The sequence below is a fragment of the Trypanosoma rangeli genome (assembly GCF_003719475.1).
Source record: "Trypanosoma rangeli strain AM80 chromosome Unknown Tra_15.4_contig_00056, whole genome shotgun sequence".
Lineage (NCBI taxonomy): Eukaryota > Euglenozoa > Kinetoplastea > Trypanosomatida > Trypanosomatidae > Trypanosoma > Trypanosoma rangeli.
The window spans coordinates 55,458-69,107 of record NW_021705801.1 but is presented as its reverse complement, the minus strand read 5'-3'; the positions used below and the strand labels follow the sequence as shown (position 1 = coordinate 69,107).

General features: G+C 47.2%; 3 protein-coding genes and 1 pseudogene across 3 annotated transcripts, besides 2 other annotated features; all 4 read left to right on the top strand.

Annotated features, from left to right (window-relative positions):
• Positions 1-398, top strand: TraAM80_02473 (40S ribosomal protein S18; the record flags this gene model as incomplete). The annotated part of the gene is made up of 1 exon (XM_029379474.1): positions 1-398. A coding segment is annotated over one exon (398 nt), but the record flags the coding sequence as incomplete, so codon positions are not given.
• A 34-nt stretch (positions 399-432) lies between these two features.
• Positions 433-508: a sequence feature (A-rich).
• Positions 509-687: 179 nt separating this feature from the next.
• On the top strand, positions 688-9,012 carry TraAM80_02472 (putative dynein heavy chain; the record flags this gene model as incomplete). Its single annotated transcript, XM_029379473.1, has 1 exon — positions 688-9,012. The coding sequence occupies one exon, from the start codon at positions 688-690 to the stop codon at positions 9,010-9,012; it is 8,325 nt and encodes a 2,774-aa protein (XP_029240687.1).
• Positions 9,013-9,199: 187 nt separating this feature from the next.
• Positions 9,200-13,156, top strand: TraAM80_02471 (dynein, axonemal, heavy polypeptide 1; the record flags this gene model as incomplete). Its single annotated transcript, XM_029379472.1, has 1 exon — positions 9,200-13,156. One exon carries the CDS (start codon positions 9,200-9,202, stop codon positions 13,154-13,156), a length of 3,957 nt encoding a protein of 1,318 aa, XP_029240686.1.
• A 4-nt stretch (positions 13,157-13,160) lies between these two features.
• Positions 13,161-13,201: a microsatellite.
• A 161-nt stretch (positions 13,202-13,362) lies between these two features.
• TraAM80_02470 (hypothetical protein) lies at positions 13,363-13,633 on the top strand (annotated as a pseudogene).
• The last annotated feature ends 17 nt before the right edge of the window (positions 13,634-13,650 follow it).

Below are 13,650 nucleotides of genomic sequence, written 5' to 3'. Positions count from 1 at the left end.
AGGGCAAGCGCAAGGTGCCCTTTGCACTCCGCATGGTGAAGGGCATTGGCATTCGCTTTGCATACATGGTGTGCAAGAAGGCAGGCATTGATGTGGAGCGCCGCGCCGGCACACTGACGGCCGAGGAGCTCGAGAAGGTCTCCGCTGTCATCGCCGAACCGTCCAAGTTTAAGATCCCCGACTGGTTCCTCAACCGCCAGCGTGACCCCAAGACGGGCAAGACGGAGCATCTCACCAGTGCCATGGTTGACACACGTCTCCGTGAGGATCTGGAGCGTCTGCGGAAGCATCGCGTGCATCGCGGTGTGCGTCACGCCTACGGTCTCCGCGTCCGTGGTCAGCACACTTGCACGTCAGGACGACACGGCAAGACGGTCGGTGTGTCCCGCACAAAATAATTGGTCCGTATGAGAACGATATGGATTGAGCGTCTTCTGTTTTTGTTTTCATGCTCTCATCTTCTCTTTTGTTGGTGGGTGTATTTTGTTAGTTTTTTGTTTTTGCTTTTATAAACCAAAAGCGGGACGACGCCCTGAGGTGTGTTTAATGTTGACGGATGAGGCACTCCACTGCTCATGCCTCGTTAAATGATGTTGCATGGCCGCTGTTTTATTATTATTATTTTTTTCTGTTGCGTTTTAGCCGAACTCCGTGGTAGGTCTTAGTGGCAACACTTTACCACTGCTGATGTCCATTTCTTTTAAGGAGCTTATTGCGCTTCGTCGCGTGCATCTGGCACAACAACAGCGGCATCAGCTGCAACCACAACCGCCGTCGGGGCAAAAGAATCGAAATGCTGGAGCCGCTTCACCATTGTCTGTTTTACCTCTGACTCAGCAGGCGACGGAACGCGAGGAAAGTCCCGTAAATGGGTGGGATGAAAGCGACGACGGTTCCTTAGGAGACCAACAGCTGCCTTCTTGGCTCCGGGAGGATTCCACGACAGCCAGAACACCTATTCTGCACCCGTGGTCTCAGCCAGTTGTGGGACGGTACACCGTAGGGGATGAGGTACCTGTCAGCAAGGAGCCCAAAGTCATGGTGCCACACGAGGATCTTAAAGGTGCTCTGCCGCGTGTAGAAGTGATGCGGCGATGGAGACGACGGTATGACGAGCTCTCAGTGGAGGCCTTACTGAAGGAAAGGAACATCATTGTGAATGGCGAGTTTGCAGCTGACATGCCGGGTTTCTACCACTCCTTGTTGCCTCTCCAGGCCTTTGATGACAGAAGCTACGAAGAGTTATCACCCGAAGATTGGCTGGCTAAACATGACGGGTCGGGCGGGGCACCGTGCAAGGTACTGCGCAACACGGGAAAATGGTGTTGGTTGCCAGCTCGTCTAATTGAATGGGATGCGGAAACCAATGTATTAACTGTGAAACTGATTGCCACAGGAGAGGATGGCAATGAACTTTCGAGTTCTCAGGAGAACGGGGCGGTTGTTACACTTCCACGTTTGTATGTGTGTTTTGATGCTGAAAACCCACAAAATTTTGTTGATCGTTTTGCAGAAGCCTTTCGTTTACGAAAACTAATGGAGAATGTACTCCGTCAGCAACTGTACGTGGAGTCCATTCCACCAGATGAGTATCAGACAATTGATCCACTGGTATTAGAGCGTGTGCACAGGGTGAGTCTTAGCACACCCAAGCTAAACGAAAATGAAGCTACTCTTGCTGTGAACAAGCTGTTAGGGGAGGTTAGAAGTGACTACTCTCGTGTCATGAACTTGGAGTTGATGAAGCAAATAACAAAAAATGGCGCGCTGATACAGCTACTCAATGGATCAAGTCTTCCACTGGAGAAGCCAGCGAAGAAGCCCCGAGAGTGTGGTGTGCACAGGCTACGTGAAAATTGTTTTTCTGATGTGCTGAAAGCCTTCTATAGGGATTCATTAGTTGCCTGTAACCCCATCACTGTTGGCGTTCTTCAGCGCGTGAGGGAAGGGAATGAGGCGTTGCTATCTCGAAAGGTGTTTCGTGTTGGTCAGGCGCTGGACCACGATTGCCCTATGACCATGGATGCGTTTGAGGAGGTCCAGGTTGGGTGTATCCGCGACAATGCTCAGTTTATGCGAGAGAAGTGGGTTCCTGGTATCACAGCATACATCAAAGATGCCTTTTCCCCTCGCGAAGGGGTTGGTGAGGTGAGTTTGCAGCTTCCCGAGTGTGCATATTTGGGATCTAAGACACAACGCCTCATGTCTACCGTCACGGCACAAATGCAGGACGCTTTACGAACCCTTTTAACACGAACGTTGGATGAAGTTGCCTCCTTTATTGAAGAAGCAGCCAACTACACCGTTTATGTGCGTGGTATTTCCGATGTGGAGGTTGTGCCACATCAGGGTCGAGAAAATATGAGGATTACACCACTTTTCAAAGTCACGCTCGTTGATGGGGATTCACGAACACTCGTCTATACTACCACTGCCCCCAACTTCTCCAAAATGCTGCTAGAGCTTGTTAATCGTTGTTTGACACTACACACAGGGGTGCGCTCTGTTGAGCGGCAACTGTTTACTTTTTTGTATGACCCTAGCACGGCATTTGTGTCCTCCCTTGATGGGGAAGATCCGGCTGTGCAGAACTGCTTAGGGCGTCTCTTGCAGACGCTCACGCATGCCGGAAAAGCTCTTGATGAATATATTGCGAAGTACGAGGAATTTGAAGAGCTTGTCGCACTGGATGTGTCGCAGTACGTGGAGACTTTTAGGGAACAGTTTACCTCCACCAAGGGAGTGGAGGCTGAAATTCAGCGGTACATTAGCCAGCGGGCCGATATTAGCGCCCGCATTCCCCGCTTTGTAAATCTCGGTTTGTTTCAGGTTGATTGCACAGATCTGAGACGGAGACTGGAGGGCAAATGCACTCAGATTGTCAATGGTCTCCTTGGCGTGGTATTGTACCGGGTGAATATGAAGGCGGCGGAAATAAATGACGGGTTCCGTGCTCTGAGCGACACTCTTATGAAGCCGACAGAAACACCTGAGGAAGTCGTGGAGCGAAACGATTTTATTCGCACAATTCCCGAAAAGGCGTTTGACCTGCAGGCGATTATAGTTGAGATACAACAGATTTACACGCTTCTGGACGCCTTTCAGGTGCCGCTCTCGGAGGATGACTTCAACAGAAAGTGGGTAGCTATTGGCTGGCCCGCGCAGCTGGATGATGAGGTCATTCAGCGACAGAATGAATTGGAGCAGACAAAGCGAAGTCTTATTGTCAGCTTGCGCAAATCACAGGAGGCCTTTCAAGACAAGGTTTCCCAGATGCAACTCACTGTGGAAGGATTTCATCGTCGCACCAACGTCAATAAGATCAATGAGATTGTTGCAGACGTGCATGCTATACAGGAACATATTCAAAACCTTATTGAGACAGCCAACACATTTAACACACATGAATCTCTCTTTGCTATTGAGGCCACCAATTACAGTGCAGTACGGGAGCTTGCATTAGACTTTGACTCCTATGCATCTCTTTGGCTTGCTGTGTATGACTGGAACACGGCAATGCGGGATTGGTATGGCAAGCCGTTTACAGAGATCGACGCGGAGGAGATGGAGCAGCGGGTGTTAAAGAACTATCGTGCTGTTTCCAAAAGCAGTCGTGACCCAAAGCTTACAGAAATTCTTGTTGACATTGCCCACAAAACCAAGACAAAGATTGAAGAATTCAAACCCCTGTTGCCATTTATTAAGTACCTGCGCACAGAAGGGCTGAAGGAGCGTCACTGGGATCAGATCTCAAAAGAGGTCGGTCACGAGATACGTGCTGGTAAGACCCTTCTTTCACTTAATGACCTCAACACACTGAAGGTGACTGAGTATGAAGAGATTCTGCTACGGATCTCAGAAGTGGCAGCGCGTGAGTATCAAATTGAGACATCTCTCAATAAGATGAAAGCAGAGTGGGAAACCATTCAACTCAACACCCAGGCCTATAAATCAACGGGGTGCTACTTGCTACCAAAAGATTCCGTTGACACAATTCAAGAGAAACTGGATGATCAGATGCTTATTACACAATCACTTAGTTTTTCTCCATTCAAGAAATTATTTGAAAACGACATTGCAGCCTGGGAAACTTCTCTGCGGAATGTACAAGTTGTGATGGATGAGTGGCTTATTTGTCAGAAGGCCTGGCTATATCTAGAACCTATCTTTCAGTCGGAGGATATCATCCGTCAACTACCCCGTGAGGGAAAAAGGTTTCAAAAGGTGCATGATAACTGGCATTATCTCACTAACAAGGCACATGAGATTGGTGTGGCCCTAAACTTTTGTGAGATTGCGGAATCGCTTGCAAAGTTTAAGGAAAACAATGATCTTCTGGAACTCATTCAACGTGGGTTAAATCAGTACCTGGAGAGCAAGCGTTCATCCTTTGCGCGCTTCTACTTTCTCTCCGATGATGAGCTTCTCACGATTTTGTCTGAGGCACGTGATCCGAGGAACATTCAACCACACTTTCGTAAACTGTTTGAGAACATCATGGAGATTGATATGCGTGGTCCAAGTAATGAGATGCATGGCATGTACTCGCAGATGCGGGAGTATATTCCCTTTGATAACTTTATTATTCCTCGAAAGAATATTGAAAATTGGCTGACCGATATTGAAAATATGATGCGAATTTCGATTCGTTCTCAGCTAGCGCAGGGCTTGAAGGATTGCGTGGAAAAGGGACGAAAACATTTTCTCCTTAACTCCCCGGGTCAGGTGGCGATAGCAGTCAATCAAATTATGTGGACGCACGATTGTGAAGAAAACCTAAAGGAGAACGGCTCATTGGAGCCGCATATTCCCAAGGCAAAGACTAATTTAATGGAGCTTGTGGAACTTGTGCGGCAGCCTCTTTCAAATCTGCAACGTATGAATCTTAGTGGGCTTATTACAATTGAAGTACACGCCAGGGATATAGTGGAACATCTTGCTGAGGATAAAATTGATAGTATTTACGCCTTTGAATGGATTTCACAACTGCGTTCATACTGGGAAAATAATGACTGTTACTTGCGCCAGGTGGAGGCACAATTTCACTACGGTGGGGAGTACCTTGGAAACACAACACGACTTGTTGTGACACCACTAACAGACCGTATTTATTTGACACTTACAGGGGCGATGCACATGTTCCTTGGTGGTGCTCCAGCAGGTCCAGCCGGTACAGGCAAAACGGAAACTGTGAAAGACTTGGCCAAGGCTGTGGCGAAGCAGTGTGTTGTGTTTAACTGTCAAGAGGGTATGACGTATGCGTCAATGGGAAAATTTTTTAAAGGCCTTGCCCAGGCAGGTGCATGGGCGTGCTTTGATGAATTTAACCGTATTGATGTGGAGGTTTTGTCTGTTGTGGCGCAGCAGGTGTCAACTTTGCAGGAAGCTGCACGCACTAAACAGTATCGTATTCCATTTGAAGGGACAGAAGTTGTTGTAGATCCCTCCTATTCAGTGTTTATCACTATGAACCCTGGCTACGCGGGACGTACAGAATTGCCAGATAACTTGAAAGTTTTATTCCGTCCTGTTGCTTGTATGGTTCCGGACTACGCCATGATTGCCGAGATTCGTCTCTTTTCCTTTGGTTACTCGAACTCGCGAACCTTGGCTCAGAAGATGGTGGCAACATTCCGTTTAAGTTCCGAGCAGTTATCGTCGCAAGACCATTATGACTTTGGTATGCGTGCTGTGAATACTGTTATTTCAGCGGCTGGGCTCATGAAGCGTGAGTCGCCTGATGAAGAAGAGGATGTTCTTTTGCTTCGTGCTCTGCGTGATTCCAACATGCCCAAATTTTTGGAGGAGGATTTGCTACTTTTCTCAGGTATCATCTCTGATCTCTTCCCTGGGGTGGAACTGCCCCCACGGGACTACGGCTCCCTGTTGGGTGTCCTTAGGGAAAAGGCGTTGGAGCTGCATTTGGAGCCTACAGAGATGTTTGTAAGGAAGTGTGTTCAGCTATTTGAAATGAACATTCTTCGACATGGCCAGATGATTGTGGGACCTACAATGGGAGGGAAGACATCTGCTGCCCGTGTGCTTCAGGCGACTATGACAAAGTTGCGGGTTGAAATGAATGAGGAACGGTTTTCGGAAGTGCATATACATGCGTTGAATCCCAAGTCTATTACGATGGCTCAGTTATACGGCGGTTTTGACGAGGCAACAGGGGAGTGGCGTGATGGTCTTATTGGAGAACTATTTCGTGTCGCAGCCCGTGACGTCTCTGACAACAAGCAGTGGATTTACTTTGATGGACCTGTAGATGCCTTGTGGATCGAATCTATGAATACAGTGCTTGATGATAACAGGAAACTATGTCTTATCTCTGGTGAAATTATTGCCATGACACCATACATGAGCTGTTGGTTTGAAGTGGAGGATCTCGCTGTGGCATCTCCAGCCACTGTGTCCCGTGCAGGTATGATTTACATGGAACCTGTAAGCTGTGTCGGAGTGGAGGCGTTTATCACAACGTGGCAGCGTCATCGACTGCCCAATACGATGGAGCCGTATATGGAGGCTCTAAAAAACTTATGCGTGACTCTATTCCCTGCTCTTATTGAATTTATTCAACAGGATGTGGTGGAGTACAGTCCCTCCGTGTGGCCCAACTTAGTTGTCTCATGTTTTAACATCTTCGAGGCTTTGTTAATACCCTTTACACCCACTCGAACGGCGGATGTGCCACAAGAGAGGCTGGAACGACTTAAAGAGGTGTATATACATCTTTTTATTTTTTCTGTTGTGTGGTCCTTTGGCGCCACGGGCGACATGAATAGCCGGCAGCGTTTTGACCAATTTTTTCGGGCACAGCTAGACAATCTTGAGGTGTCTATTAAACTTCCAGTCATTGGTTGTATTCAAGAGTATGAGTATTTGGTAGATGAGTCTCGTTGGGTGTTGTGGACCGATCGTCTTCCAGCCTTCACCGCGCAAGTCACAGCAGAAAACATTGCGGAGGTCATTGTACCTACAGTAGATGTTGCACGATACAAATTTATCAATAAACTTCTTCTGCAGAAGTCCTTCCACACTCTCTGCTGTGGTCCTACTGGCACGGGAAAGACGGTCCTGCTACAGCAGCTACTCATGAATGAAATGCCGAAGGAGTTTACGCCCATTTTCTTTACCTTTTCCGCCCGTACAAGTGCCAACCAGACGCAGGATCTCATTTTCTCCAAGTTTGAGGTTCGACGTCGTGCCGCTCCGCAGATATGGGGTGCCCCGGTGAACAAAAAATTTGTGATTTTCATTGACGACATGAACATGCCAGCGAAAGAGCAGTACGGAGCCCAGCCTCCCATTGAGATTCTGAGACAATACATGGATTATCATGGCTGGTATGATCGCAAGACACGAGAGTTCTTTCAAATCGTGGATGTCGTCTTTACAGGTGCGATGGGCCCACCCGGTGGTGGCAGGACGTATGTCAGTCAACGCTTTCTTCGTCACTTTAACCAAATCGCGTTCCCAGACATGGATGCGGCTAGCATGAAGCGGATTTTTGTCTCTATTCTAGAAAGTTATTTTAAGCCTTTTAGCGAGGAAATACGCAGTAAACTTTTCTCTGTTGTAAATGCATCCATTGATGTGTTCTACACCGTCACGAAGGAGCTTCTACCGACCCCTTCGCGTCCGCATTACCTCTTCAACTTACGTGATGTTGCCAATGTGATGAGTGGACTGCTCAAAGCCACGCCAAAGCTGACGACTAGCCTTGTTGCCCTGCTTCGATTATGGGTGCATGAGGAAATGCGTACATTCAGGGATCGCCTTACCACAGTTGAGGACAGAGAGTGGTTTGATGAGCAGCTTCAGAAAGAGATTGAGAAGCATACCAGGGTTCCCTTCTCGGAGATTGTGCCATCTGAAAAAGGCACCGATGGTCTTTTATTTGTAGACTTCCTTGACACCAAATCAGATCAGCACCTCTACGAAGAAGTGTGTGATCCCCAGCAACTTGTGAAAGTACTGGAAGATAGATTGATGGAGTACAATAGTGTTTCTTTTCACAAGATGAATCTTGTGATGTTTGCCTATGCTGTGGAACACATTTGTCGGATTGCACGTGTTATTCGGAAACCAAAGGGGCATGTGCTTCTTCTGGGTGTTGGAGGCTCTGGACGGCAGTCGCTCTCCCGTGTTGCCGCATTTTTGAACGAGTTTGAGGTGTTTCAGGTGGAGATCTCGAAGAATTACTCCATGAATATCTGGCGTGAGGATATCAAGACGGCACTTCGACAGGTGGCGTTTAAGAATAAGCAGGTGATGTTCCTCTTTACTGACACACAAATTGTGAATGAGTCCATGCTGGAAGACGTCAATAACCTTCTTAACTTGGGTGAAGTACCAAATCTCTTTGTAGGACCTGATCTGGATGAGGTATTTAACTCCATGAAGCCTGTGTGTATTGCCGAGGGCATTCAACTTGATAAGGTGGGTATGTATGCTCGATTTGTTAAGTTCTGTAAGTTTAACTTGCATGTGTCGCTTTGCATGTCACCCCTTGGAGAACCTTTTCTGAATCGGCTCCGCATGTTTCCTGCCCTGGTAAACTGCTGCACCATTGACTGGTTCACGGCGTGGCCAACACAGGCATTGCGGAGTGTGGCGCACAATTACTTTTCAAACCTCAAGTTGGTTGCGGCAGAGGACGTGGAAAAGTGCACGGATTTGTGTGTTATAATTCATGAAAGCGTGGAGGAGATGTCCGTTCGCTTCCTTGAGGAAACGCGACGCCACAACTACGTGACGCCCACCTCCTTTTTGGAGTTGCTCCACACCGTTAGCCGACTTCTTGAGTCCGAGACAGAGACAGCAAATAGGACGACACACCGTTTGCAAAATGGTTTGGCAAAGCTGCGTGAGACGGAGAATGCAGTGACCGAGCTTCAGCAAAGTCTGGAGAAGAATCAGCCCATTTTAATTCAGAAGAAGGAGTCTATTAAGAAACTCATGAATGAGATTGCCATTCAAACAGAGTCCGCAAAAGGAAACAAAACGTGAGGCCCAAACCGAAGAAGCAGCGGTGGCAGCCAAGCAGCGTGAATGCGCCGCCATTGAGGCTGAGGCGCAAGAGCAACTTAGTGAAGCATTGCCAGAATTGGATCGCGCCTTGGCTAGTTTGGCAAATTTGAAGTCGTCGCAGATCACAGAGGTGGCTGGTTACAAGGCACCCACGCCCGGTGTGGTGATGACCGTGCAAGGGATCAGTATTCTTTTTCAGCTTAAGCCTGTCATGCGTGCTGCAGGTCCGATGGAGGAGAAGAAGCCAGACTATTGGGCTACAGCCAAGGAACAGTTACTGAATAACCCTAATCTTTTAATGCAACGTTTGATGAACTACGACAAGGAACATATTCCTGAACGACTTATTCAAGCTGTTAGGCCGTTGGTTTCCTCTGAAGACTTTACGCCAAAGAAAATTGCCGGTGCCAGTCAAGCATGTGCAGCAATGTGTCAGTGGACTCATGCCATGGTGAAATTTCACGAGGTAAACAAGAAGGTGGAACCACTGCGGCAAAGGTTGGCTGTTGCTCAAGAAGACAACCGTGTCTTTCAAGAGAAACTTTGCATAGCGCAGGCTAGACTGGAAGAGGTTGCGAAAAAATTGGAGGAATTACAAACCAACAAGACACGCGCTGAGGAAGAAATGAAGGAATTGGAACGTGTGGTGGAGCTGACAGAAATCAAACTTGGGAGGGCAGCTATGCTTATTGATGGACTGGCAGGTGAAAAGAAGAATTGGAAGAATACGCTGCATGAGATTGATGAAAATTCCAAGTTTCTTTTGGGCGATATGATTGCGGCGGCCGGACAAATCGCCTACGTGGGACCATTCACCGCCTCATATCGTAGTGATTTATTACAGGCATGGATGGCTGAACTTGAAGATCACCGTATTCTGCACCATGCGCAGCTTTCCGTGTACCACACTTTGCAGGACCCCATTGTCACTCAGGGGTGGAATGTCAATGGACTTCCTACGGATATGTTATCGGTGGAAAATGCCATTATTATGAATAGTGCACGTCGTTGGCCGCTAATGATTGACCCACAGACTCAAGCGAACAAGTGGATTCGACAAACCTTTGGTGAAGGGATAGAGATCTTAAAACCCAGCCAGAAGGATTTGATCAAGCGTATTGAGTATGGTGTTCGTTCAGGTCGAGCTGTGCTTTTGGAGAACATTGGTGAGGGAATTGATGCCAGTCTTGCTCCGCTTCTTGCCAAGCAGACCTTTACGCAAGGTGGACAGGAGATGATTCGTTTGTCAGAGCATCCCATTCCTTGGAATCCGGATTTTAGGTTTTACATGACTACCAAGCTTCCAAACCCGCACTACATTCCAGAGGTGATGGTGCAAGTCACGCTACTAAATTTTTTTATTACCCCTCAGGGGCTAGAGGATCAGCTTCTTGGTGTTGTAGTGGGGCAGGAGCGCAAGGAGCTGGAAATGCGTCGGAGTGAGTTAATTAAAGACAATGCTGCAATGCGGGCCGAGGTTGCCAATATTCAGAAGACTATTTTGCGGAAAATGGAGGAGGTCACCGGTGACATTTTAGATGATGAGAGCCTTATTCAATACCTGAATCAGTCGAAGACTACCACGGATGAGATTAAAATTAAGGTGGAAGAGGCTGAAGAGGCTGAGAGGGAAATCAACGCAAGCCGAGAGTGGTATCGTCCGGTTTCACGTCACTCGTCATGTTTATTTTTTTGCAGTGCAACTCTCTCCAATGTGGATCCCATGTATCAATACTCCCTACAGTGGTTTGTCCGGCTCTTTATCAATGGTATCGAGTCAGCAGAAGAGTCAGAGGACCTGGAAACACGACTTCGGAATCTAAGAGATTACTTCACGTACAGTTTCTACCAAAACATCAGTCGTTCACTCTTTGAGAAGCATAAAATTATGTTTTCCTTCTTTCTTTGCATACGTATTTTACAACAGGAGGGTGGCATTGATGAGGATGAATTTCGTTTCCTCCTGCAAGGGCCTTCTATGAGCTCCATAACGCAGCCTAGTCCAGCACCATCTTGGCTTACCGAGTCCACGTGGGCCGATATTTGCTACCTTTCAGCTAACTTTGCCTGTTTCAAGGGAATTTCCATGCACATTGCCGATAACTTGGAACATTACCGTAAGATTTTTATGTCTTCTACAGCTCATACAGAAAGACTAAAAGGTGTGTACGCAGAACGGCTTACTCCCATGGAACGTATGATGTTCCTGCGTTGCCTCCGGCCAGATAAGTTGATGGAGGCGGTACAAGATTTTGTGAAGGACAATTTAGGAGAACGTTTTATTCGTCCACCCCCGTTTGACCTCTTAACATCGTTTAAGGAATCAAACCCCATGGCGCCACTCATCTTTATTCTTTCCCAAGGTGCGGATCCCTTTGAAGACTGGAAAAAGTTTGCCGAGTCACAAAACATGGGTAAGAAACTTTCTGACATATCTCTTGGGCAAGGACAAGGCCCTCGTGCTGAACGCATGTTACAGGAAGGTATGGAAAATGGTGCGTGGGTTCTCTTACAAAACTGCCACTTGGCGACGTCGTGGATGCCAACCTTGGAACGACTTGTAGAGGCCATGAGTCCTGGAATTCACCCTGCATTTCGTCTTTGGCTCACATCTATGCCAAATCCACACTTTCCAGTCTCTGTGTTGCAAAATGGTGTTAAAATTACAAATGAACCACCCAAAGGTATGCAGGCCAATGTTACACGCTCTGTTACAAGTTACCCAAGCGACTATATGAATACCTGTCGCAAACCGAAGGAGTTTAAAAAAATGTTTTTTGCAATGTCTTTTTTTCATGCTCTTATTCAGGAGCGTCGTAAATTTGGTCCACTGGGGTGGAATATTCCTTATGAATACACGTCTGGAGATTTGGGGTGTTGCATCACGCAGATTCACATGTTTTTGGAAAAGTACGGCGAAATTCCATATAAGGTCATCAAGGAGCTGAGCGGCAATATTCATTACGGTGGCCGTGTCACGGATGATTGGGATCGGCGAACCCTTAATACAATATTGGAGGTGTTTGTCTGTCCTGAGGTGATGCAGGATGACTACATTTTCTCTCCATCTGGCATCTATCGTTCTATTCCAGCTGGGTCGCAGAAGGATTATTTGGAGTACATTGACTCTTGGCCTCTCAATACAAATCCTGAAATTTTTGGCTTGCACGAAAATGCCGACATCACGTGCGCGCGTAATGAGACGTTTGAAACGTTGGAGGCCATCGTTGCTTTGCAAGGTGAAGCGACACGAAAGAATGCCTTGGGGAAGTCCCCAGATGAAGTTGTTGTGGAGCTGGCTGAACTTATTCGAGGTAAGTTGAGTGATCCATTTAACATTGTGCAGTTTTACAAGAGATATCCTACACGGTATGAAGATTCTATGAATACAGTGCTTGTACAGGAAGCTATTCGATTCAATCGTCTCACGGTAGTGGTGCGAGAAACACTTGCGGTACTTCCCCTTGCCATTAAGGGAGAAGTATTGATGAACCGGGAGCTGGAGGAGGTATATCGTTGCCTGTATAATAATCAGGTACCCGGTCAGTGGTCGGAACGGGCCTATCCAAGTCTTAAACCGCTTGGCTCATGGGTGGATGATTTGACGCAACGCTTGGCAAAGATCCAGGCATGGTATGAGGGTGGGCACCCCAATGTGTACTGGATATCTGGTTTCTTTTTCCCACAGGCGTTCTTGACGGGTATTCTGCAAAATTATGCTCGTAAGAAGCAGATTTCCATTGATACCATAAGCTACGGCTTTGAGTGGATAAACACGGATCCTGCTAAGGTAACTGCGCCCCCTAAGACAGGTTGCTACGTCTACGGCATATTTATTGAAGGTGCACGGATTGACTGCAATACGCTGCAGCTTGTGGAGTCCATGCCTAAGGTGCTGTTTGAGCACGTCCCCATGTTGTGGCTCAATCCCATTATCAACAAGGAAAAGCCAAAGGATGACGTGTATATCTGCCCACTTTACAAGACACTGCGTCGTGCGGGTACACTGAGTACCACGGGTCACTCAACAAACTACGTTCTCACGATGGAAATACCCACTACAGTTGATCCTAGTCATTGGATAAAGCGCGGTGTTGCTTGCGTGTGTGCATTGAACTCCTAAAAATGCGCACCAACACAAATATGCTCACGCACACGCAGACGCACAAAAGAAGCAGAGGGGGGGGGGGTACGAAAGGGGAGGAGGAAAGAACGAGAGGAGACAAAATGGTTTAAAAATCAACAAAAAGTAAAACAAGAAAAAACAGGCATACATGACATGGGTGAAGGGCTTGCCTAAACCAATGCTGAATGAATCTATTCCACTTTATGTGCTCTTTTTGTCCCTTCCTTTTCTCTGTACCTGTTTGTCTATTTGCTTTGTTTGGTTTTCGCTTTTTATGTACAGAGAAGGCAGCGGAGATGTGCCGCTGTTGTTTATGTTTTATTTTTGCTCCATTTCATGTATGTGTGTTTGTACGCGTTATTGCGCTTTGGGGCCTTTGACCGCTGTCCATGGCATATTTATGCTACCTCCTCGATGGCCTGGATCATATCTCTATATTTTGCTTTTTTTTTCTTTGATTTCTCTCTCTCTCGCCCACTCTTTGCGGATTT